This window comes from Eleutherodactylus coqui, chromosome 12 (assembly GCF_035609145.1).
Source record: "Eleutherodactylus coqui strain aEleCoq1 chromosome 12, aEleCoq1.hap1, whole genome shotgun sequence".
NCBI classification, from domain to species: domain Eukaryota; kingdom Metazoa; phylum Chordata; class Amphibia; order Anura; family Eleutherodactylidae; genus Eleutherodactylus; species Eleutherodactylus coqui.
This window is the reverse complement of record NC_089848.1, coordinates 66,500,774-66,528,420: the sequence shown is the minus strand read 5'-3', so window position 1 is coordinate 66,528,420 and position 27,647 is coordinate 66,500,774. Positions and strand designations below refer to the sequence as shown.

Sequence of the window (27,647 nt, the reverse complement as noted above, 5' to 3'; positions counted from 1 at the left end):
GCTTAAAATCAATTGTTCAGTCGGAAAGAGATAGCAGGGACCACATGCTGTGTACTCCATGGGATCAGTTCATTACATTGTATTCAGCTGACAGCCCTCAGTAGCCCATGCAAAGACCACATGCTGGAATTTGCAAACAGCTGCTGGAGGCTCGTTTACACTCAAATCAAGGTAATAAACTGCTAATGGACATTAGTGTCCATTAGCAGTTTATGCAAAACAATCACAATAACTGTCGACCTTTCAATCATTTGAAAGACTGTCTTTGCGTGTAAATGGGCCTTAACTGTTTGGGCAGAGATCCAAAAGATCCACTTATCTATTTACCCACTGATCATAAATATTGTATGTATTGTGACAACTTGGGGACAAGTCAGCTCAAGAGATCACTATCTCCAGGGTAAAGGCCCATTTACACATAATGATTGTTACTCAAAATCCGCTCAAACGAATGAAACTGCGCAATAATCATTATGTCTGTTGTGCACTTGTTGTTCATTTTTCGTTTGTATCTCTAAAGAGCAACTTTGTTAGCTATCTGAGATTTGTAGTATTGTTAGCATCATTGCCTCCCATTCTCCAAATCAAAGAAGCCTGTTATAGGCAACAGTAAGGGATATAATACCTAAACTTGGGAAAACTCAGTCCACCACTTTACCGAAAGAATGGCTAAAAGAGACAGAAGAATACAGAGCAGTCTCTTTAAATAATTTAGTAGGTTTTACTGGGATGTGGTACCCATGGGACAAATTATGTTCAGCTGGTACCACGGGAGGCCAAGATTAGAAACTTAATTGCTTACTTTATTTCTTCCTCTCTCCCTCCTAGATAAGATCTAGTGATGGCGGTGTGGAGTGAAGATTCAGGGTTTTCCTCTTCTCCTCCTCCTTAGAGGCTAGTTACATGGTCCCCAATGGTTTGTCAACCAAATATATAGATGATTAGAAAAATTATTATATGCAGGGAAGTGAGATCATCGCTTTATTATTATTGTTGTGTATTACCTACTATATTGCCTATGTTGTGTAATTGCTTTATGACAGTAGGAAAAACTTAAAGAGACTCTGTCACCACCTTTTTGTACACCTCTCTGACAGTCACGCTGATTACAGTGATATCTCTGCTGTGTTGAGCTGTGCAGTAGTTTGGGAAAAACTTGCATTTAATTAATGACAGTCAGACATGGAAGACTACAAAAAGTAGTCCTTGATATTAATGAGCTGCAGGGTAGTTCCACCCACTCCACACTCCAGTCACCAATTGACTGCTGTCTGCTTATTACTGTGTGTGAAGAGATAGCAGTCAATCAGTGACTGAAGTGTGGGATGGGTGGAGCTAGCCTGCAGCTCATGAATATTGAGGACTTCTTCCTGTAGTCCTCTGTGTCTGGCTGCTTTTATTAAAAATTCAAGTTTCTCCCAAACTACAGCACAGATACATATGGAAGATGTACCAATGTAATAAGCTTGAGTGTCACAACCTTGTGCTACTCTCAGTGAGGGCTCCAAAAACATGGTGACAGATTCTCTTTGAAGTGTACCTGACATTTCATATAAGTTGTCAGAAGAAGCTGCCATGTGCACATGAGGAATAACACTATTTCTGGCCAATATATGATTTGTACCCTGTATCTATCACCATTTCCCCCTCTTCAGACTCTATTAAAAAGTGTCAGCAGCCCCACGTCCATATGGCACCTGAGAGTTTCGAACAGGTATGTTCTTGGTCATAGCTATGACCAAGAGCTTACCTGTTCGAAATACATGAGTCATGTGGACATGGATCTGCTGCCACATTCTATGGAGAATCTAATATAAATAAGTCTACATGCTTTTTCTTGCACCACACATTGACCCCTTTGCTGTAACTTTGGTGGATGATGTTGGTGTCATTAGATGGCACACACGCTCACCGCTGCCGTAAAATCATCAAATGTGAGTTTAATACATTCAGAGACCTGTCAGGCAGGTTGAAAGTTACAATGTTAGGTCTATGGGCGGCGCTGCTGTGCTTCAGGGATGTGCTAGAATGAGTGAAGCCTTGCTAAGCAACACAGCATACACTGTTAGGCTGCACTATACACTGCCCAACCAAGAGCGATAGGGAGAGAGAGAGAGAGACAGCGATAGAGAGAGAGACAGAGAGAGAGAGCAATAGAGAGACAGTGAGAGAGCAATAGAGAGGGAGACAGTGAGAGAAAGAGCGATAGAGAGACAGAGAGAGAGAGACAGCGATAGAGACAACTATAGAGAGACAGAGTGAGAGAGCAATAGAGAGACAGAGATAGTGATAGAGAGACAGAGAAACAGAGAGATAGAGCAATAGAGAGACAGAGAAACACAGAAGGAGAGCGTAGAGAGACAGAGAGAAACAGAGAGAGATAGAGCAATAGAGAGACAGAGAAACACAGAAGGAGAGCGTAGAGAGACAAAGAGAGTAATAGACAGAGAGAGCGATAGAGAGACAAATAGAGAAAGATAGCAATAGAGAGACAGAGATACAGACAGAGAAAGAGCGATGAAAAGACAGAGAGAGAACAATAGACAGAGAGAGAGAGCGATAGACAGAGTCAGCAATAGAAAGACAGAGAGAGAGAGCAAGAGACAGACAGACAGAGAGTGACAGAAAGAGAACAAAAGAGACAGACAGACAGACGAAGAGACGGAGTGATACCGAGACAGAAAGAGAGAGAGTGAGATAAACAGACAGAGAGAGAGAGAGACAGACAATGAAAGACACAGATAGAGAAAGGCAGACAGAGAGAGAGAGACAAACAGAGAGACACACAATGAGAGAGAGAGAAAGACAAACAGAGAGAAAGACAGACAAACCAAGAGAACTGTACGCTTTTTTATATTAGACATTTGCTCCAAATACAAAGTGACGCTCTAAATAATCACCAAACCGAGCAGATTTAGAAGATCACAACCACCACATTTTATGTTCATGTAGCAAACATCCGGACAATCTAGTATTTCAATAAGGAATACTGGATTTTATTCTGGTTGGTGCTGGACTTTTTCCTTTTGTTTGGACTGCTACGAATTAAAGCCAGTGTCTAGTGAGTGCACTCCGCTACAAAACACCCGGTCATATGTATGCCCACTAGGGCACATAGAACAGGGTAGACATTTCTTTCTTTCTTACTGCTATGATTCTATAATGTAGGCTTCCATACGCAATATGTAAGCCAAGGAAACAGGGCAGAATGCTCTAGTACACAGTTATAAGCAGCCCACAACATGGACCGAGGCCAATCTGGGCTGCTATTTAGAAGCAAAATCTGCTATATAATTTATTTAGAAAAACAATTCTTCAGCACACTCCTGCACTACAATCATTCTTCTATCTAATTAGTGACACACTTTAATAAGAATTAAAACTAAACGTGAACATGCATTCTTTCTGTATAGATGGAAGGTGGGAGCTTAGAGTCAGTTTTGGGAGACCCTCTGTACCCCTGTCTGACACAGGAAAGAATGTTAGTATTGTCATTAAATTGTGATGTGCAGGCAAAGGAGTAAGAGAGATAACCGAAGGAAACAAATGTAACAATGCAGAATTATTTGGCAGCCACATTGTGCTACCGCCGCGGCTCATCTGCCACTAGGGCTGCGGTCCGTAGCTGCCGAACATCTCCTCTCACTCTGTCCCCTCTGCACTGTGCTTGCTCTCTTACTGCTGCCCATGGGGCCAGCGCATATCTTTTAATTCCTTCCCCTACCAATTCCCAGCTTTCCCCTGCTATACTAGGCATCCTTCTTTCTTGGAGGATGCCTTAGCAATTGGTCAACATTATCATTGTGTCACAGCCCCAGTTCATGTATTCTGTGCTTTGACTCCTGCTCTGACTCTTAACTATTCTCCCTGACCTCAACTCTGCTTATTGCACGACACTATTGCTTACTGCCTGCTCCAATTGTCTGCCTGGACCTTGTTTCTGTACCTGTGCCTTGACCTCCTTCACTATCCTCTTGTACAGACCATCAGGTTCCATGCCTTAGCCCTGAGCACTGAATCAGCCACACAACCGGGACTAACAGTTGGGGGACCTCATGGCAAAGACCATATCCTGCTTAGAGGAGTCAAGGGTGAAAACTGGGGTTCCCCAAGTGCTGCCTGCATAAATATCTCTAAGCCAAACTGGAGTATGGCAAGGTGGGTCTACATCTGTCTATCTGACAATGGTATTCAGTCTTTGTAAAGCTAGGTGACAACTATGGGTAAATGATCATTTTTCTTAAGAGGGACGGCGCCAACACCCAGAAAACATGGGCAGTTGCTGGGCCCACTGTATCTAGGGAGCCCAATTTCCGCACCTTCTATTGCTGCTTGGAAGCTGCGGAGAATGGAGTTGTCAGTAGAAGTGTACATGTAGTTAACTCCTTCCTCTCCCTGGCTCACAGTTATCTTCTGCTATCTACATTATACACAGGGTCCGGCAGTGTGTGTAACTGTAATACTGCTCCCCTGTCGGCTCCACTTCCTTCTTCTCTGAGGTGTGGGGAGTAGGAGTTGATAGGGGTGCGGTATAACAGTTACCCAACTGATGCTTTCCTGCAGAAGGTCCTTTGGGTATCATCTGTCAGAAATCCCACTGGGTCTACTATTATTGCAAAGGTTCCCTTGGCTGTCGTCTGTCCGGAACTTTTCGGTAATTTATGTTCCCTTCTCTTCTGTTATATACATAAGGCCGGGCTCACATGAGTGGGTCAGATTCCTCATGCAGTAGGCCCACAGCTGATTTTTTTTTGATTGTTTGTATTTCCCGCGCTGTCACTTAGCGATGACATGGGTACCCGCAGCCCATATACAATGTTAACTGCGTATGGGCTGTGGGTCAGACACCTCCATTGACATCAACAGAGGCCATCCTCGGCGAAATAGAGCATGCTGAGATTTTTCTTCTGCTCACCGAATACGCAATTCGTATCTACAAGTGTGATGGAAAAATGCATACCTTTCAGTGCCTGTGTTTTAGGTGCGGTCAAGTTATGGTCAACATGGACCTGGCTGACGTAGGAATGCCACCCTGCTTCCACTTCCTGATAGTTGCTGCCATGCTGCAATAGGCACAGCGTAGACTATTCATTTAGGGCGAAATATTGTATTATCCTTTATTTCTAGGGGCACAGGGTATTTTGATCTCACAGTATTCCAAGTATATTAAGCATTATTTCAAAGATATGCACATGTATACTATAGCAAGAAGAACCCATATAATAATTCTACACATTATTTTAACCTTATAGTAAGGGCTTTTTCACACGGGTATATTTGTGCGCATATTTACGCACGCATGGCGCACAGAATAGAATCCATTAATTTCAATGGGTTCATTCACATTTTTGTATTTAGCACACATATGTCAGCCGCGCGAACAAAAAAATGCAGCAAGTTTTACTTTTCTGCACATTTGCGCACCAAAGATATCCATAGAAGATGCGTAATATGCTTCATAATTCTGCTGGGAAAAAAACACATCTGGCGCTAAATAGTTATTTCAATTGGTGCGTCTTGTTTGCCGCATGCAAATGGACATGCCTTTTGTGGGCAAAAAGTACAGAAAAATATGCCGATTTGCGCACAAAAAAGGATAGTTCATTCTGCAAAAACACTACGCTCAGGCACGCGCAAATACACATACACTTGTGTATAGGGGGCCGAAATGAGGTATAATAAAACAACAAAAGTGGAATATACTGTTGCAGAGTGTTGTGATACACCGCAATGGGGCCCACTTCAAGACTCTATCACCCGATGGCCAACATCAACCTGAAGTTAGTAATAACCTGCCTATAGTAATAAGTTTTGCTGAGTACCAGTGGCGTAACTATAGGGGATGCAGGGGATGCGGTTGCACCCAGGCCCAGGAGCCTTAGGGGGCCCATAAGGCCTCTCTTTTCTATATAGGGAGCCTAGTACTATGAATAAAGTGTTATAGTTGGGGCCCCATTACAGGTTTTGCATTGGGGCCCAGGAGCTTCAAGTTACGCCTCTGCTTTGTACATATCTACTACATATGAGAATCAGTGAATCTGATGACATTCTGTACTCAGGAAAGTGTATACTGACATCTGAGCAGATTTTGTTCCTTAAACACAAACGTGAATCTAACACTATCTAATAATAGGCTACACCTCAGGCTAGTCCGAGTAAACACGACTTCACAGCACGGCGTCCCCAGACCACACAGCTCCTGGCCGGCTGTCGTCTCGCACAGACGCTTGGTGTGTTTTCCCTTCCACTTCAATTTGCATTGGCTCCCAGATGACATTAACAGGCTCCATAACAACCGGTGTTTGAAGGCTTAGGACTATTCCCTGACCACTCAGAGCCATTACTTAACAACATAAATATTGGCTGGCAATGAGACTTTAATTATTTTGATTTACACTTGAATCCTTCAGCTCACTTTTCTTGCGTCTGACCGTTGTCACATGACTACTTTCAGTTTCAAGGAGTGAATAAACATGGCCATGAGATGTTCTGGAGGTCAAGGCATTAGCCGGCTGCAGGATCTGATCTCTTGGCTTTGGTATTTGGAGAAGATTCAATTAAGGGACTGAAGGTTCAAATGAATGAATATGATCCAGTCTGTTATTGCGTAGCGGGTGCCGCTTGCTTTGTGACTCAACGTCTGACTCTATGGACTTTTTATGGTTGTACAGTTTTGGTGGCTTTAAAGAGACATTTTCCAGGTCTAACGTTCCGGCAAATGAAATATTGAAACATGGAAATAGACTAAGTCTACATTGAAGTGAAGGTCCATATTAGAGCTGCTTAAAAATATATATATTAAAAGATCTGTTCAGCTTGGATAACCCCGATTCATTTAAAGATAAGCCTAGCCAACGATCTGCAATTCTGTCAGATTCAATGGTAAGGACAGTCCTTCATATATCAGTATTTTTGTCATCAAAACAAAGGTAACCATAATGGAACCCCAGCAGACCACACTGAAAGGGATAGTCGCCTGAGTGAACACTCAAAAGAACGATTAGGACCTATTTAGATACAACGATTATCGCTCAAAATTCGCTCAAAAGCCACCTTTTGAGCGATAATCGTTGCGTGTAAATATGCCCATCTTTCTGCCGAACAATGGTTGTCAGTTCGGCTTGAAAGCCGTCGTTCGTCAGAACAGCTGATAAGCAGGACTGCACGCTGTGCTCTGCTCAGGGACCGCTGATAACAGCTGATTGCATTGTCTCGGCTGTTCTCAGCTGTCAGCCCAGTGGCAGAACAAAAGGAATTTATTCAGAGAACAGCAGGCGGTCCTCTGTATAAATTCAGCTCCTGTCGGCTCACAGGCTACTTATTGGTACTAATAGGCATTAGTACCAATTAGTAGATTATGCAAAATGATTGCTTAAAAGCCATCTTTTGAGCGATCATATGTGTGTCTAAGGGTGCCTACTAGAGATGAGCAAACGTGCTCGGCCACGCCCCTTTTTCGCCCGAATACCGCGATTTCCGAGTACTTCCGTACTCGGGCGAAAAAATTCGGGGGGCGCCGTGGCGGCACGGGGGGTAGCAGTGGGGGGGAGAGGGAGAGAGAGAGGGCTCCCCCCTGTTCCCCGCTGCTACCCCCCGCTCCGCCACGCCTCTCCCCGCCCCCCGGCGCCCCCCGAATCTTTTCACCCGAGTACTGAAGTACTCGAAAATGGCGGTACTCGGGTGCGTAAGTACTCGAAATGAGTACGTTCGATCATCTCTAGTGCCTACCCACTGGCGATTTTTTTTCCTGCGATGCTAAATTGCGTTTTGCGTTTTTTCTGAAGAGCAATTAGCATAGAATGTGTTCTTGTCCATTTGGGGTTTTTTTTTCGTTTCGTTGCAATTTTTTACATAGAAACTGTCAGTTGCATATGTCTCCTTATTTTTCTCTTAATGCACCCATGATTGTCAATGGAAATTAACGAAAAACGCTGCGAAAAACGCTGCGTTTTTCACGCATGAAAATCGGCAACGCCAGTGGGTAGGCGCCCTTAAAGGGTTCTTTAAAGTTAACTGTCATCCGATGTAAACATGGGACCTAACAGGGCAAGTGAATGAGAAAACGAGAATTGCTCACTTGTTGGAGTTGTTTTTTAGTTCCCCTATTGTCTATATCAACCATTCAATCAGTGTCTATTTTCCCAGTGAAAACAGTTGCTTCCCAACTAGGGGCCTGCAAACCCCTATTATGTGGCTAGCCATAGTATCAGTGGCGTAACTATAGGGGATGCAGGGGATGCGGTTGCACCCGGGCCCAGGAGCCTTAGGGAGCCTATAAGGCCAGTCTTCTCCATATAGTGAGCCCAGTACTATGAATAAAGCATTATAGTTGGGGGCCCTGTTATAGATTTTGCATTGGGGCCCAGAAGCTTCAGTTATGCCTCTGGGTATGGGCACAGGTAAAGGTGGGGAGGGGGGGGGGGGCAGTTGAACTTTTGCACCCAGGCCCCTGAGCCTTTAGCTACACCCCTGCATAGTATTATTGAGTTATGACTATATGCACTGAAAATTAAGAGTACAGCAGATGTATCGTAACCACAGGACACAACCACATGAGATGGTACAATGTTAGTATCAAATATTATGCTCAAATATGTATCAGCTAACTTGTGATTCATTTTATTCTCTATACTTTCAATGTCTCTCCTCTATTCTTAAGATGAATGTGGTTCCTCATCGTTACTTAAAGTTGAATATGGCTCACAAGGTACAAAAGGCTGTGGACTTCTGGTTTAAAAGCTAAAGTTATCTCTTGATACCTTGAAAGGGGTATTCCCATCTGAACAAGTTATCCCCTACTCACTTCAATAGCAAGGTATAAAGAAAAAAAGAAAGAAAATCCGCGCTCCTTCAGGAAAAAGTTATCCTCTGGGGTCCTGCTATACACCGGGTAAGTGTATACCCTGCGTATTTGGCCAATAGGCACAGTTTTTTATTGGATTCTATCCTGTGGGCGCTGTCCTTATATATATATTTTGTTATATTTTGTTTTTTTGCTACTCACTTCAATGGGAACTACCTAAGATAGCGGAGCTCAAGTGCTCAGCATTCTCTGGTGGTCCAGTAACTTCATTGGGACTGTCCAATATTGCCAAGATATTGCTTGAACCTGGCCATAACTGGTGGACTTGAGCGAACGTTTGAAAAGTTCAGTTCAGCTGAATTTAGTCAAAAAGTTTGTTCTGGATCAGTGGTGGTGGTCTATCAATGGATGTAGCTCAGTGGTTCGCATTGTTGCCTAGCTGTACTGAGAACTGAGGTTCAAATGTGACCGAGGACAACATCTGCATGGAATTGAAAAACTCCATGAAGACAGTGTATTTAGTCAGATTTGAACCTGAAACTCCAGCACTACAATGCTACAGTGCTAACCACTGAGCCACCCTACGTGTTCCCTCTCTGAAGAAGGAGAAAAAAGATAATAACAAGAAACACACAAACTCTATGCAGATGTTGTCCTTGGTGAGCTTTGAACCCAGGACTCCAACACTGCCAGGCAACAATGCTAAACACTGAACTAAATCCATTGAAGAACTACAGCCATCAATTTATACACAGTAGTGAATCAAAGCACACAGAGCTGTAGTGTAAAGCATGGAGGAGGAATAGAGCAGCCTGACACTGAAGAGGCTGGAGGCGTGCTTTAGACTACCATCGATTTACTTTCCGGTAAAATCATGCAGCTGAGCTAAAGTCACTGATCATGGTTGTGCTATAATGGAGCACAGCTAAAAGGAGGTAAGACTTAAGAAAATAAATACCAGGTAGGCATCGCCCACAGAGTGGTGTAGAATTCCGCCTCAACACTTTAATTCTTCCATTTAAGACGAGATTTTGTTTAGGTTTACTTGGAATGGTATAGTTTAGACCACTCATATTCTTTTTTGGCATGTGCCAACCCCACTTTGTGCAAAACCAGCCCCAATACTGGTATCACATGAGTTTGTGGCTTAGCACATAAGTCACCCAGATACCTTGAGGTGCTCCTGGAGTTGGGCCTGGTGTTGCCTTGTCAGGTTTTCATGCTGTTTCTGAAATTCAGCGATGAGCAGCTGCTTCTGAATTTGCTGCTGCTGCTGGATTAACAGGAGCTCCTGCTGCAGCTGCTTCTCTCGCAACACCGGATCTAAAATAGGCATCACTGTTCGTAGATCTGTCCTCAGGTCCAGCGGTGTGACAGGGTCCAAACCTGTAGGAACCTCGGACTTGATATCTGAAATACAATACAAGCAGGAGATCATATTTAGCTTCTGCTGTCTACATATCTGAGCAATGAAAAAAATATTTTGTCAGATATTTAGATAAAAGTCGAAAAACTAAAATAAGAATTTCGTTATCATTTAGTTGCAACGTTTAACAGTATCTGAGTAGTAGGGCGACATCTAACATAAGGCCGCATTTTAGTGTTCACATCATGACTGCAACACCCATAGCCGACGCTCATCAACTGAACTCAACTTAGATCGTAGGGTTATATCGCGACATACAAATGGATTCTAAAATGCTACTGCATAGCAACTGCTTTACAAAGGCCAATGATCGTGAGCAAACATTTGCAGCGAGGCGGCAGGCTGCCCCTGCTACAATTAGTGTAAAGCTAGCTCTATTGGACAGACAGCAATATTAAAGTTGGCCAAATAATGGTTAATGGAAATCATACGCAGTGCATTTTTTTTCTTTGTTTGTATTGACCGTGCCATTGCTTAGCGATAACCCTCCATAGCTGCTATGGAAAAATGATTTTTCATGCACACAAGCGGAAACCAGTTGTGGTTTTCGCTCACGGATGAAAAATTGCAGCGTGCCCCATTTTCCTGTGGTTCCCGCACGGACAGCTTCCATTGAAGTCAATGGAAGCTGTTCGATCCGCGACCCGTCCACAATTGACATTGTGAATGGGCCGTGGATTCAGCGGGAACAGCAGAAGATTTTAAAAAAATCTGTAGTGTGCATGTGCGCCGGCCAGCGCTTCCGCACACATCCGCAGTACAGAAGAAAGAAGACCAGAACAGGTATGCAGGGTCGCCGGCTGCGAGCACGGAATCCGTGCGTGCCTGTGGACATGAGACTTAACTGAGATAGCTCAATAGGAATGTGCTGGAAACCTCCAGAAGAAGGCTCTGATGAACTATATAAGGAGATTGAGGAGATCAGTTATGGTTGTTGCTGGTGGAGAGTTTAGAGGAGACGGTTCTGCTATGCTGCTTGCAAAGCAAAGGAGCTGTTGCTAAGGACAGCTTGAGCCGAGAACAGCTACTGCCAAGGACCTCTGGTTCAACAAGCTGCTGATCACCCAACCATAGGAGCCATTTGCCTGCCACAGATGGGGACTCCAGGGGACTGTCCAGCAGGGTAGTAATCACCACTATGAAGCTCACTTGAGCTATACATAAATTAGGACACATCTGTCAGACAAGTAAGAGACCGGTCTCTGACTAGCTAGTGTATGCAAACTAACAGGGGCAATCAGGCTCACAATGACCTGATTACTCTGAACTGAGCTAAATTAGGGGAACTGTGGCTAGCATAATAAATGAACTGTGTAGTTTGTGACTAAGTTGCTTCTACCCGGAACAATTTATCGTTTGCACGAGTGAATAATGACAGAATTTGTTCGCTCAGCCATCAAGCCTGTTTATACAGGCAGATAAATAGTCACAAATTGGTCAGTTGTTTGCATTCATTGTACCAGTGAATGAGAACAACTGAATGATCAGTATTTAAAACATGACCTGTTGGGGGGCCCTGGGGACTATAGTTGAGCAACACTGATTTAGACAGAATTACCAGTAGGGGGCAGTTAGTCGACAGTTATAATTAGTCGTACTATTTGTTTGTTTCGATGATGTGATTGTTTCATCCTCTTTATCCTCAAGCAAAATGTTAATTTTTGTTTCCATGTCTCCTTATTCCGCCCCGTATCCTAAAGGAAGCAGAGCGCCTTATTCGTAACCTGTTGAACATGTATTAGAATGCTCATTCGCCTAATCATTTCCCTGTATAAACAAGGCAGCGAGTACCCGACAAATGAGCAAACGTTTGGTTGTCCGCTAATTGCATCCAAAAATATCCATTGTTCTTGACAGCACATCTACCTGTGTGAATGAGGGCTGTGCTGCAGACAGCGATGGAAGTGAATGGGGCAATCATATGAATGATTCTTCATCCTCCAAAGGGTTTGAGGGCAAAAACACATGAGCATGTTTTTCTCCGCTTATAAAGCCGTGGTAATCATGGCCTTGTAACGGGGCAAAACGAAACCACTGATTTCAATAGTTCAGTGGTTTCATTTTCACTATTGGAATTTCTCAGCTGTGAATACTATGACCAAGAAAAGATAGGATATGTCCAATGTTCCCCACATGTAGTGAATGCTACACGCAGGGAAGATCGGGCAGCACTTCTCTTCTCACATTTTTTTCCCAACTCATGCGCTCCGGCAGGGAGCCATGTATGTGAGCGCTAATCATTGTGATCAGTGATCCTCAAACACCCACATCATTATACGTAAAAGGACCCTCAAGCCTCTGTGGCACAGTTTTACTATTATGTAGTGTTAATAGGCATCTCCATTCATACTCCGCCTCGATGCAGCACCCAGTGGCCCTCCCACCAGGTGGAATGGTGTTGAGACACCTCCATCCTGAAGATAGGTGTGGGCACCAGAAGTGGTATCTACATCCACCAACATTTATGGGGTACCTAGAGTATATGACATAAATATCTAAGATACGAATAACCCTTTAGTGTAAAACCTAAACATAACAGGAAAATGATGGCTATGTTGTCAGTGTGAAGTGATAGTCCATTCAGAAAAAGCATTATGCTCCAGGAACTGTAAATGGAGGTTCTAGTACCCTATTATACTGCCTCTAGCTTGGATACAAGATGTGATACAGGTGGGCATGGAGGCTCTAGTACCCTATTATACCGCCTCTGGCTTGGATACAAGATGTGATACATGCAGGCATGGAGGCTCTAGTACCCTGTTGTACCGCCTCTAGCTTGGATACAAGATGTCATACGGACAGGCATAGAGGTTCTAGTACCCTGTTGTACCGCCTCTAGCTTGGATACAAGATGTCATACGGACAGGCATAGAGGTTCTAGTACCCTGTTGTACCACCTCTAGCTTGGATACAAGATGTCATACGGACAGGCATGGAGGCATACAATTCTGTATGGTATTCAGCGGAATATCGGTCTACAATTGCTGTAACTGAGCTTCTAGATCGTGCAAACTCCCAGACTTTTGAAGTTGGCATTCCAGATGGTCCCATACATGTTCTGGCAATCTGGAGACTAGACATGCCACAGAAGTGTGCCAATGTGGTGGAGACATTCCTGTGACCCCTTGTGTGTGCCGCTGAGCATTATCCTGCTGAAAAATGCCTCTTGGAAGTCCTGCCATGAGTGGAACACATGTGGCTGCAGGATGTCCTGAACATATCACTGAGCTGTCATTGTCCCTCGTACCACTACTAGGGGTGACCGACTGATGTATGCGATGGCACCCCAGACCATCACACCAGCAGGGAGCAGTGTGCTGCTCCACAGCAAAGGCAGGATTGAGGTGCTCACCTCTAGATCATGGCTGCCATCAGTGCTCAAACTAAACCTGGATTCATCACTGAAGACCACCCGGTCCACACTGTAACAGTTCAGTTTAGTTGTTCACAACACCAATGCAAATGGAGACAAGGATGGGTGTCAAAGGCAGTACTCGTTATGGGCACTATGAGACCAAATCTCCTTCAGCCAAGCATCTGGAAATGGTTCCGACAGACACAGGGGTGTAACGATGGTGCCATCTGTCTCTGGATGATGGACAATGAAACAGTTAGCGCTGCTTACGATGATCCTTTCTATTGGTGGTCTGTTGAGGGTGTACTTTGCTCAGTCGCCTTGTATGCATGCCCTCACTGACACATTAAATAGAAGTAGATTGATCATTGATTGAGCGATCATCTGGTGAACAATCCTTTCACAGATGCAGTCATTTCCTTTTTAGTCCATATTGGCTATTACATTCATTCAAACTGGCCATACACATACATGTTCAAAAACACCGAGTGAAGAATGGAAAGACTTTATGGGAAATTTTTTGAAGTAAGATCATTCATGGAAGAAACAGCTTTTTCTTCTGACCAGTGAATGAAAATTTCAACCATGGTCCACTGAGTGTCTTTTTGCACCTGCCGAATTCTTGGCTTGATATAAAGAGCATCGATCAACATTCATGTTGATCGACGCTCATTTATTTTCATTTACATTGGCTAAGAATCTCTTACGTGGACAAATGATCGTAAATACAGTCAACTGTCCTTATAGTCTGGTTGTACATCTACCCATTCCATTGAAAACAATGCTTTTCGAAGAACGCGAAAAGATAGGCCATGCAATGAAAACATTGCTTATTCTTCTGACTCCATTCGAAAGAATGGGGTTCATATTTGCATGAGATTTGTGAGTCTGTGTAAAACCGGAGGAACGATACCCTTTCTGACCCATAAAAAAAGTTACTCTACTTTAGTAAAGCCCAAATCCCAACCAAACAGAAAGTTTTATTGTCCCGTCCTTTAAAAAGTAGAAGACAAATCGGTCAACTTTTTACTCTGCTGAAATAATTCCTTCTAAACTGTTTGGTTTGGTTTTCCAGACTAATCATTAAATGGTGAAAAATCACTCTTAAGCTCACAAAAACTACTCTTGATTATAAATAATAGCCTTGAATTGGAAGCTAAAAGCAGGCGAGAGCTCGGCCCTCGATCCAATTCATTCAGCAGCAATCCACATTCCATTTGTCTAGACTAAATATAGCTACGTTTACACAAGAAATCAATAGTACTTGCTGAGAGCACAGCAAAGGCATGAATATTTCATCAAAGGCAGGGAGTGAGGGAATGATGGCAATCAGTAAACTGACAGCTATGTGCGGGCTGCCGGCGGCCTGCGGATGAGTCACACCAAGCTGGACAATGGCTTCCTCCCCGCAAGTCACAATCCGATTGAATGCGTCTTTCTATTTTTAACAGTAATTGTGTTGCAAGTGACAAAGCCTTATCATCTTGAAGTGAGAGATAGATTTTCTTACATCTCCTATGACAGGATAATATGCCCTGCGAGAAGCAATAATAGCAGCTCGATAGCGTTCGCCCATCGCATGTCTCCTTTGTGTTTGTACTCTGTGCCACATCACTAAATCCCCCCCCCCCTAAAAAAAAGGGGCACAGCTTTTCATACACAGCTTAATTACAATAATTAACATGGCAACCTTTGAATTAGCCGGAGGAGAACCATCTGTCTATATGTGAGAGTAGCCAAACGTTTAACCTTTGTCGCTTTCCGGCGTCTCAAACAATAAATAGGATGTAGAGAGTGGTCTTGCTTAAAATAACCTTTTGTCATGTAAACACGGCCTGATATGTCAAATGGAATCAATCCGATGACATTATCTCCAGTAATGCAGCGTTTTTGTGAAGAATTGCGCACTTGTCACTGAAGCTGGCGTTATTTCTATGCAGTCGTCGCACGGTAATATTAATCAGACCTTCGCATTGTGATCACCGCTTACATAAATTAGGTCTCGTTTTCTGGAAGCTAAGCAGCCGTACCATTTAGTTTCACTGATACATTGTAGCAAACTCACATTGTGGCTAAATACAGTCCTGTTTAGACTGGATACAATTGTCGAAAACCCTAAGGCCACATTCACATCTGCGTTCTGGAATCCATTTGGTATTCAGTTTTTCTGCTCCGATACGAGCGCGGAAAAAAGGAATCGCTGCCGGAACAGATGCATTATATGGTGGAACCAAACGGCACTAATGAATAAATAACCTGAAAGCGCTGCAGAATAAGTTGGCGCTATACAAATAATAAGTCCCTTAAAGCATACCTAAACTTTTAGGTGACTTTTCTAAGTCGAGGTGTGCATACATAAGGAGGAGGAATATTTCTGCCTATCTGGTCTGCATATGGAATTTTTCACCTGTTTTCCCCTCTGCAGGCTGTATATCTAATTCTCAGTTTTCTCTTGAGCTAGTGGATGGATACTAGCTACTATGAGAGATACCTGACAGATTAGATTGCATTCTGCTCATAGAAGCCAATGGAGAACAGAGTAGGAGGAGAAGAGTGAAAAATAAGCAGACACACAGAGATGCTGCTGCAGTTAACAATAAGTGTTTTACTATCTGACAGCTACTGGAATCAAATATATGATGCTCAGTACTGTTGTATAATGTCCCCTATGCTGTTGCTGCTTCTCTGTATATAAGGACAGTGATAAGGAAGCAGCATCTCCTCCACTTCCTGTGTGCAATGTATGGGAGATACCTTTAAGTGAAAGCCTTGGGCCTAATTCTTTTTGCTGGATTGTGTGGGTAAGCATCTAGCGACACTAAGTGTATGTTCACGCATTACGGATTTGTCTATGGCAAGTGTGCTGTATCTTTTTTACAAAAGGATCTGCGACAAAATTCTAAGGCTGACACTCGGATTTCTGCCCTGGATGTGCCATTGATGTATCATAGATCTACACGAAGATTACCAGCAGGTTGCCGCAGCCAACATACACGAATTAAATGCTGCAGATTTCGCTCTGGAAAATCACCTTCAAATGTAACAGAAATTTTCCGCACTGAATACTAAATACACTGCAGGCCTATTAATGCTGTGTATTATAGCCTTTGAAATACAAGGATTCAAACACATGGCGAATATGCAATGAAATCAGCAGCGGAAGCTACATCATTATCACTGGTCATATTATCAACTGGCATCATACCCTGCTATAGTAGATTTTTTTCCCTCTTATGTGGTCATTTGAGCAGAAGCTTCACCTTTGAATAATCTTTTTGGCTTTGGACTAGTTGAAATTGTAACTTTAGCAAAAAGTTACCCGACATTAAATCTATCACCTTTGTACCATTAACTACTTTTGGCAAATGTATGTATTGTACCTTACATATCCATTGCATATTTAGAGTTGCAAGTTTTGGGGTTATACACATAAAATACGACTCCTCATGTGGAAACCCGCTAACAATAATCTGCAAAAAGCTGAATTACATAAATATGGTAACATCTATAATGGGAATAGCGATAATTGCAATATTTGATGACAAAGTTGCCATAAGTAACTGCTTAGTAGAAGGTCTTTAGAGAGATTATGCGAGGGGCTATAAATAGAGATGAGCGAGTATACTCGCTAAGGCACATTACTCGAGCGAGTAGTGCCTTAGCCGAGTATCTCCCCGCTCGTCTCTAAAGATTCGGGGGCCGGCGCAGGTGACAGGTGAGTTGCGTCGGGGAGCGGGGGGGGGGGGGGGGAGGGAGAGATCTCCACTCCATTCCTCCCTGCTCTCCACCGCCGCTCCCCTCCCCCCGCCGGCCCCCGAATCTTTAGAGATGAGCGGGGAGATACTCGGCTAAGGCACTACTCGCTCGAGTAATGTGCCTTAGCGAGTATACTCGCTCATCTCTAGTTATAAAGTAAGCACTAAAAATAACACTAAGTACAATATGGCATGAACATGTCGGATCAAAACCGAGAGCTCAAGAGGAATGTAGGTCCTTAATCAGGCTCCGTTACCTTAAATAACAAAGGCGTTTTCTCTCCCTCCTGTTTTCTGTTCTGCAAAGTTGTAACGTTTAGTATTTTTTTTGCAAATTGATAAAAATATATGTGATTGAGACATTCACTTAGTTTTCAGCTAACCTCAGGAAAGGAAAGGGGATGTGACACCGCAGTGTTACTTCAGGCGAGGTACGCCAACTGCTTACTACTTCCTCAAAGCGCAAATTAAATAGTAAAAGAGAGGTGATAGGTAGATGGTGTTTTATAGTGTAGTACTCATCCAACATGACAGCTTTACTTCAACATGGACAGCTCAGTACCAACTACTATCATATCTAGAGGATGAATCCAAAAACGGCACATAGTGGCAATGTTATGTATAATCCCTTCTTAAAAGATAATAGTCATAGTGATCATCTGATCGTTATGGGTCTGGCTCCTGTTAACTCTTCCCAATCCCCTTTCTGACGTCTAAAGACATTGAGATAGAAGGCTGTACAGCTCCGATGCCGGAAGACATCCGGCAGGGTATTCTTACTGCATATTACTAGACGCTCTGTTGTCGGGGGCCTTTCCAGCATGTCCAATACCGCAGTACTGGCTCTAGCCAGCAGATGGTGCCATTGTATAATGGCAGAAAGAGAAACCCCCCTAGGAAACCTTGAATCCAAAATTGGATTGCAAAGGGTTAATACCCATCCAACACAATCAACTGTTATCAATGGTGGTGGTTACAGCTGGCCAGACATTCTATTATTATATGACTGCAATTCAAATGAATGACTGCCCATGTAATACATGGATGGGCCAGGTGTGCCAAAGAAGTAAAAGTTCTGGATCATAGAGAGGGATCCCTTACTCAGGACTACCAACAATGATATCAATATGTCCAAGGGAAATGATTCCAATCCACATTCCCTGTAACGAAAATAAATTACATCATAGTAACCCCAGGGCTATGATTATGCACTATGCTGCACAATAAATGCATGGCACCAGGGTACAGATATGCCCAACTTTGCCTTCCTGTGAATTTATTAAGGACTCCAATTTCGTAAAACCCGCAGCAGTCCACATCAAAACCACTGGGTGGCCACAAATAGACAAATATGATATGATATATATACATATATATCAACAGAGTATTGTGTAATCATGCTTTTTTTCCTCAAAGCTGGCTTGCGCTACTCATCTTGGTACTCATCTGTCAAGCCAAGAGAAAACAAGGATGAACACATCTATATTACAAGTACCACCTAGTATATACGTATCCCAGATTAAAGTGAACCTATTACCAGTTTCATGCTGCCCAAACCATGGGCACCTTGAACCCAGGACAGGAATGCCCAGTTAGCCCATGCTGCATTTCAGAAAAAAAATACTTAGAAGTCTGACTCACAGCTCAGCTGGATAAAAGCCTGAGTCAAACAGGAGGGCCGCGTCATGACGACTGACAGCCTTCTCCCTATACCCAAGCAGGGAGAAGACCTGTCACTCTTGATACTGCAGTCGGGAGAGCCTAGTGCAGCCTACCTCTTCAATTTGAGAGCTGAGCTCAAGGTCAAACTTTGCAGCAGAGTTACAGAATAAGGCTGGCTTCACGCGACCGAATTCCTACTGCAGAATGTGTGGTCGGCGTCTGCAGGAGGATTCGCAGCAAATCGCAGGTTTTGAAAGGTATGAACTTTCGTCTTTTCCTTCAAACTAGCGGAAACAAACTACATATTCCGCGAGTGGAGGAAAAATTTCAACATGCTCTGCATTGAAGTCAATGGAGGCCATCTGACCCGCAGCCCATCTGCAATTAACATACATGGACCAAATGCGCATATCTGTCCCGGGTTCATGCTGCCTATGGTTTTGGCAGCATCCTATTAAGAACCTAGACCCTAGGGCATAATGAGTGCATTTGTCTTTACACATGCCCTTTTAAATAAAATAGGACAATGTGAAAAAATATAATAATTGTAGAAAATGTGTTTATTTATATTTCCTTATCATATTCTATATAATTACCCCCCCGCCCAATTAACCCTTTCCAATCCACTGTCTGACCTCTGAAGACATTATGATTTAAGGCTGTACAGCTCCAATGTTGGAAGACGTCCGTCGGGGTTCTCTTACTGTATATTGCCAGCCTCTCTGCTGTTGGAGCCTATCCAACGTGTCACCTCATGCAGTACTGGGTTTAGCCAGCAGATAGCGCCGTTGTGTAACGGCAGAAAAAGAGTAAACACCCTAGGAAAACCAGGATACAAATTGGATTGGAAAGGGTTAATCTTATATCACAAGATCACACGTATACCATTAGTTAAAGTATGAAGAGAATATTAGAAAACTAAAGAGAGAGATACTTCAAATGCAAAAAGAGTAAAACTTTACAACTATAAATACAAAGATCACTTCTATTTATGCAGAATATAAAAAATGACTCTCCAAATTCCCCTTTAAAGCACTCAGGATTTATTTAATTACAGGTTCCTAGATTCTGCCTTCACAGCCTGTCCACTTGTAATACCGCTCTTGGACCACCCTCCGAAAAGCATGTTATTAATACCAATGTAATGTAATATTAATGCACAGTTATTAGCATTGGCATATACACTGTAATACTATAAGATTTCTTCATAATTCCGTGTTTGACACACAAGACATTATGTGAAAGTGTACTCCACACACGTCAGTAGCGCGCAGGGCTAGCAGCACTCAGTTTCTGGTAAGGAGGTATCCGTTTCTTAAGCAGTGTACTTTATAAATTCATGCGTTTTTAAGATGACAGATGTGATATATAATATCTCCATTCCATTCAAAGAGAATTGCACTTTACATCTCGTTTGCTCTTATTTATATAAGGTCTATATTTTGGTCTCTGGAATGTAATGTACAGAGGGGGTTCCCAGCGTTCCCTATTGTGGAGACAAATTTAAAGATGAATGTAATATTTTCTGGCAAGCTTAACTATTGGAAGGAATAAAACAGGAGGAATGTCTCCAAACTGAATGATGCTTTTCAGGTTCAGATAGGAATCCCATGTATTTAATTGCAAATAAACTATCCTTAAATGTGTAATTATATTATTCCCCTCTCTCATTCTCTAGATGGATAGATATTACACAGGCATAAGAGATGGATGGGTGGTTGGATGGATAGGAGATAGATAGAAAAATTTTGGATAGATAGATAAATAGATATGAGATAGATAGATAGATAGATAGATAGATAGATAGATAGATAGATAGATAGATAGATAGATATGAGATAGATAGATAGATAGATAGATAGATAGGAGATAGATAGATAGATAGATAGATAGATAGGAGATAGATAGATAGTTAGGAGATAGATAGATAGATATGAGATAGATAGCTAGATAGATAAATAGATAGATATGAGATAGATAGATAGATAGATAGATAGATAGATAGATATGAGATAGATAGATAGATATGAGATAGATAGATAGATAGATAGATATGAGATAGATAGATAGATAGATAGATAGATAGATAGATAGATAGATAGATAGGAGATAGATAGATAGATAGATAGATAGATAGATAGATAGATAGATAGGAGATAGATAGATAGTTAGGAGATAGATAGATAGATATGAGATAGATAGCTAGATAGATAAATAGATAGATATGAGATAGATAGATAGATGATATAGATAGATATGAGATAGATAGATAGATAGATAGATAGATAGATAGATAGATAGATAGATAGATAGATATGAGATAGATAGATAGATAGATAGATAGATAGATAGATAGATAGATAGATAGATAGATAGATGAATATGAGATAGATAGATATGAGAGATAGATATGAGATAGATAGATAGATGGATAGATATGAGATAGATAGATAGATAGATATGGGATAGATAGATAGATAGATATGAGATAGATAGATAGATATGAGATAGATAGATAGATAGATATGAGATAGATAGATAGATAGATAGATAGATAGGAGATAGATAGATAGATAGATAGATAGGAGATAGATAGATAGATATGAGATAGATAGCTAGATAGATAAATAGATAGATATGAGATAGATAGATAGATAGATAGATAGATAGATAGATAGATAGATAGGAGATAGATAGATATGAAGTGGATAGATAGATAGATAGATGATATAGATAGATAGATATGAGATAGATAGATAGATAGATAGATAGATATGAGATAGATAGATAGATAGATAGATAGATAGATGAATATGAGATAGATAGATATGAGATAGATAGATATGAGATAGATAGATAGATGGATAGATATGAGATAGATAGATAGATAGATAGATAGATATGGGATAGATAGATAGATAGATGAATAGATATTAGATAGATAGATAGATAGATAGATAGATAGATATTAGATAGATAGATAGATAGATATTAGATAGATAGATAGATAGATAGATAAATATGAGGTAGATAGATATGAGATCTATATGCATCTATAGACACTTTTGTCTAACTTTATGGCACCTCTGGCAGGCAGAGTTCAGTTGACTTAAGGCCCTTTTAAACAGGATGAATGTTGGGCAAACGATGCCTGACGCTCGTCCCCGCACATACTCGCTCTCATGCACCTGCACGTGAGCTAGTATCGCTGGCTCACATCGGGGAGGCTGCAGGAGATTTCTCTCCTCTCGCTCCCCCGCCCCTCTCCATTGACATAACATAGCGGCCATTCAGTACTGAACGGCCGCTATTTACACTGAACGATCAGCGATCTGCTCATCATCCATCATTTATGCAGCATAAATGATGGACGATGAGCATTCAATGTAAATAGCAGCCGTTCAGTAATTAATTGCCGCTATGTTATGTCAATAGAGAGGGGCGGGGGAACGAGAGGAGAGAAGTCTCCTGCAGCGTCCCCGCCCCCCCCCCCCCCCCCCTGCTGGCCGCTCTGTGATTGAGCCAGCACTACCAGCTCCGAGCAGTCACATGGGAGCGAGGACACACAGTCAGACACAATGTCGTTTGCCTGACATTCATCCCGTGTAAATGGACCCTAAGGTATGAGCCAGTCAGATAATGCTCCCCATCTGGGGGAAGACAGGCACTGGCAAGTCCGTGGGTGCTGGGAAGAAGTCCTGGAGCCTGATATTGAGGGATGCTATATGTTTGGTAGAGGCCAGATGGCTGAGGATTTAATTTGCACTATAATGTGACAAGAAATATAACTGGTTGCAGCGAGTTCTAAAACTAATGGAGTGAGATTTTCTTTGTATACTGGTTGCGGGTGATGGTATCACGACGGGTGATGGTATCACGACGGGTGATGGTATCGTGACACAGACTCAGATACGATGCAACAGACAGAAGTCCAACCAATGCACAATATTTAGGAATTTAAATTGTTAGTAACATCAAATAAGCAGTTAAACTGTTACCGTAGAATCCCCTTTGGCTAGCTATGTCTATCCATGTCCTAGGATTATTAATGCTCTATCCACAATGAGAAACAATAATATTTTATGCACAGTACATAATAACAACAGCACTTTGTGGAAAGTGTCAAGTACACTCCATAGTTAACGAGGTCGTATAGTCAAATATAATGCACAACTTCTCTTCAGTGCTACAGAACCCAACGAGGTGCTTTAGAAAAGCTGGTTTCCATGTCCAAGTACAATGTCTCTTTAAATATTACATTCTATAACCCAGATTCATGCTCGTTGAATATCACAGTTATCTTATAGCAGGCCTGCTAACACATCGTCCCTAGCGGTGTGCACACCTAGTAGTGTTACTGAGGCTGGCCTCATGACTTGTTGCCAGTGAACTCCTCGATGTACTCTTTGATCTGGATCCATGGTGGGGTAGTGCCATCCCAATCTTTCTAGTTGCTCAGGTCCGTGCCCGCTGCTTCCCACTCTCTCTCAGTCAGGAGTCCCAGCTCCCTCTGCCTTCCCTTCTCTGGCAGCAGTAGCTGATGGTGCTCTCACAGCACCTACTGCTCCTATAACAGTCCATGTGCTTCTCTTGTGGCGCAGCAGGAAATAGTCCTTTTACAGTGCTGACATCTCACTAGAATGATCCCAGAGAGCATGCTCCGTTCCGTTTGGAGTGGCCATCTTGGTGCTCCATTAGTAAGCCCAATACACCCTTTAGGGGAGTCCCTTACATTCTAACCATGTTACCCTGGAAATGACAATCCCATGAGAAAACTTTGCCCCCAAGCTGTGAAAATATATAAAGGTTTTTCAGAAGATTACAGAACATCAAGCAATTCGAAAATGCTCACTGAGTGTCTGATGGATCCTGTTGTATAGCGGCAGCTGTTCTTATTCATACTGGCCAATTATTGTCACAATCACTGGCATACAAGCAAACTGTGACCATCGTTGGAGAGAATAAACCTTTGAGCATGCTTGGCGAGTATTTCTTAACAACCTTTTTATATATGTATATAGATCCGTCATAGGTTGCTAGAAGCTGTATGCGGCAGTCTTGGGAGCCAAGCGTACTTCATACCCGTTGGCTATCGGTTGTTTTTGACAACGCACCCCACTAAAAAAAAAAAAGCCCTCAAATGGTTCTGTCCAAGGAAAAATAAAAAAGTTGTAGCTCTTGGAACATGGAGATGAAAAAACAAGAACGAATAACCCAAAAAGTGGCTGGTCATTAAAGGGTTAAAAAGTGCACAGTGGTAAGTACAAGCGACCTTACTCTTCACCTGCATTGCTCTTATATCCTCAAGTAGTACATATGTGCATGTTGAGCACACTGCCAGCTGTTCGCATTTTTGATTGAAGGAAATAAAAAAAAAAAACTAAAAAAAACTTTTTAATGTTTTAAAGTGTGATAATAACTAACAATTTCATACAACTGGATTCAATTTAATGATTTATAACCTTACATGACAAACATGTAGACTAGACTGCAAAATTAATAGATTTTGGAGAAATACGGAATATTGTGTTATTGGTTTTCATAGTTACAGAACACACATTGTAACTTTTTCTCTACAGTATGGAAACCATCCACGTCAGACATCAACTCTGTCATACAGCTGACACTCTGCTGCTACAGTCGGGGTTAGAGCTAACTCAAATCCCATCCCTTTAACCCCTCAAATGCTGTGCCAAATGCTGACTATGGCATCCGAGTGGTTTTACAGAGGGAAGGGGGTTTCTTCAATGCTGAAGGACAAACAGGCATAATACGCTTCAATAAAGAAGTACTGCAGCATATTATTGAAGCAAACAAAGGGGTCCAAAATAGAGGGAACTAAATAAAAAGATAGAAAAATGTAAAAAAAAACCCATGTTTTTCTCCTTTGATTTTTTTATATTGTGGCGCTGTTACAATGCTAATGTAAACTGATTGGGGTACGTATTGTATCCCCCTATCACTAGGGTTATCTCTACTTATATATCTGGCATATTTGTGACTTTGGGCAATTGTATTCAGAGATTTGTTTGGACCCTAAGGCCTTAGTCAGACGGGCGTTTTTAGCCGCGATTTGCGCATGCGTCCGGGGATTTTATAAAACCATTGCTTTGCAATGGTATCGGACACATGAGCACTTTTTATGCGCTCGTCTGATAAATTATAGAACAGAAATCGCAGATCGCACCTATCTGCGATCTGCGATTCCTGTTCTCTTCTCTATATGCGCTCAATGGAGCCGGCGGCAGCAGCGCCGACCCCATTGAGAACATATAGAAGACAAATCATTCTTCTCTGCCACAGCTGTAACAGCTGTGGCAGAGAAGAACGATGTTTGCCCATTGAATTCAATGGAACCGGCAATACAGCCGCTCCATTGAAAGCAATGGGCTGCCGGCGTGCGCGGGGTGAATTGTCGGGAAGGGCTTAAATATATAAGCCCTTCCCTGCAATTCATCCTAAAATGTGTTAAAATAAAAAAAAAATTGTATACTCACCTTTCCGCTGCAGCCGGAGTCCAGCCGCGGCCGCTGTCAGTTCTCCTGAACTGCTTCTCGGCACTATTCAGCCGGCGGGGCTTTAAAATCCCCGCCTGCTGAATGATCTGCCTCTGATTGGTCACAGCCCTGACCAATCAGAGGCAGGTTTCACTCACACACCCATTCATGAATTCATGAATGGGTGAGTGACTGCTGCCTCTCAGCGCTGAGCCAATCAGGGGCAGGTCTGACTCACATCCATTCATGAATTCATGAATGGGTGTGAGTGAGACATGCCTCTGATTGGCTCAGCGCTGAGCCAATCAGGGGGCAGGTCTGACTCACACCCCCTTCACACCCACTGCAGGACGGCCGCGCAGAGCTCCGGCTGCTGGGAGAAGGTGAGTATATATATATTTTTTATTTTTACACATTTTAGGATGAATTGCAGGGAAGGGCTTATATATTTAAGCCCTTCCCAACAATTCATCCCGGGCTCGCCCGCAGCGCATTGCTTTAAATGGAGCCGGCTCTATTGCCGTCTCCATTGAATGCAATGCGCTGGACAGCTCCGGCCCGTTTCTAATAAAACGCGGCTAGGAGCAGATTTTCGTGCGATTTGCGGGCGACTTGCGCGCACCGGTCACGCGATTTGCGGATGCGCATCCGTCATGCGATCTGCAAATCGCGTGAAAAAACGCCCGTGTGACTAAGGCCTTACAGTATCAGGCACATTTTTACCAGTCACCTGGTTGTCCTAATAGGTTTTGGATCAGTAGTTATTAGTCCCTGTCCTTTCTACCTGTTTGCACACTGAATTGCTAATGTATTAAATGACAAAATTGTAGGTTGTTTTTTTTTTTCATTCCTCCCTCAAAAATTAACAAACGCTATTTAATACACTCTATGAACCCCAAATGGGGCCATTAAAAAATACGAATCCAGCCTTTTTAACACTGGCGATGCGTTTTTGGGCTGGCCGCATCACAGCTCAAAAATGCATGAACAGGAAAAAGCTGCGATCGAGTCGTGGCTAAAATTAGCGTTCTCTTGTCCATTCACGCGGCCGGGTGCTGTGTATTAGCGAAAGAATTCCCTCAGTCAGGATAAATCTTCAGAATTACCTTCAATGCTTAAATACAGGCAGCTTTCATATTTTCGCAGCGTTGGACACTGCTAAACTGCCTTTCTCTCCCTTTTTCTGCAGCTCCCATAGGAGTCTATGGGAGCTGCAGCATATATAGGACGAAAGATAGGGCAAGACCTATCTTATCAGGCCGCATATAGAACCAGCCACCGTATTCGATCACCAATGTCCTATCTTACCTGGCATGATGTTTTTACATGGCTACAAATTGGCCATCTGAACGAATACGTTGTAAACCAATGCTTTAGATGGTCACGATTTTTATCGCGACTAAACTAGCCGTGTTAAAACACTTGTGTGAATAAGGCCTCAATCTACAAAAAATGAGCCATTAGTTGGCATTATCAATGAGAAATTAAAAAGATATAGGATAGGTACAAGGATAGGACTTTGTAGGATCTGCCACAAGCCGATTGTTAGCTTTGCCAGCGGGGGCCAACCTGCTAAACTACGATATGTCCAGCTAGTTCCTTCCATTCCCTTACTAGTCTCTCTTACTATATACTGTACATACACACATTAGGTATATATTCTAACATTGCTAATGACTTGTGATGATTCATCTCATGTAGCTTCCCTATTGTCTCCAAATAACGTATAGATTTTTGCCAAGTGATTAGTTTGCACAATGTAGGACCGTGGCGTTAATTGTGTTCCCGCAGTTTTCGGCCCATGACAGTAATGCACATTGCTGCTTCTCATTATGTAGCGCACCCTTCCTGTTAAATTACAGCGGCTCAGATTCACGACCAACAAAGACCATCAGGAATTAAAGCCACCTTCCGCAGAGCACAAAGGTATAAACCCACATTACGGCAGCAGCTAAGTATAATGATTAATGCTTTCATATACCTGTAATTTCTAGCACAGTATGTTCTTAATGGTTTGGCGGAGAACTCAAGAGTCAAGAGGTTTTCTAACTATTTTCTTTTTGCTTTTTACTGATTTTTTTTTTACATACTTCTTCTTCTAATGGCATGGGAAACTACAACTGCAATATACGTCTGATGTGAAGAACTG

General features: G+C 42.5%; 1 protein-coding gene across 2 annotated transcripts in view; it reads right to left on the bottom strand.

Annotated features, from left to right (window-relative positions):
• HDAC9 (histone deacetylase 9) overlaps positions 1-27,647 on the bottom strand; it is a 508,513-nt gene that overhangs the window by 99,481 nt on the left and 381,385 nt on the right. For both annotated transcript variants that reach the window (XM_066585479.1, XM_066585478.1), the window contains one exon: positions 9,975-10,213. In XM_066585479.1, the coding sequence (XP_066441576.1) occupies positions 9,975-10,213 (239 nt within the window). The remainder of the gene's footprint in view (positions 1-9,974; positions 10,214-27,647) is intronic.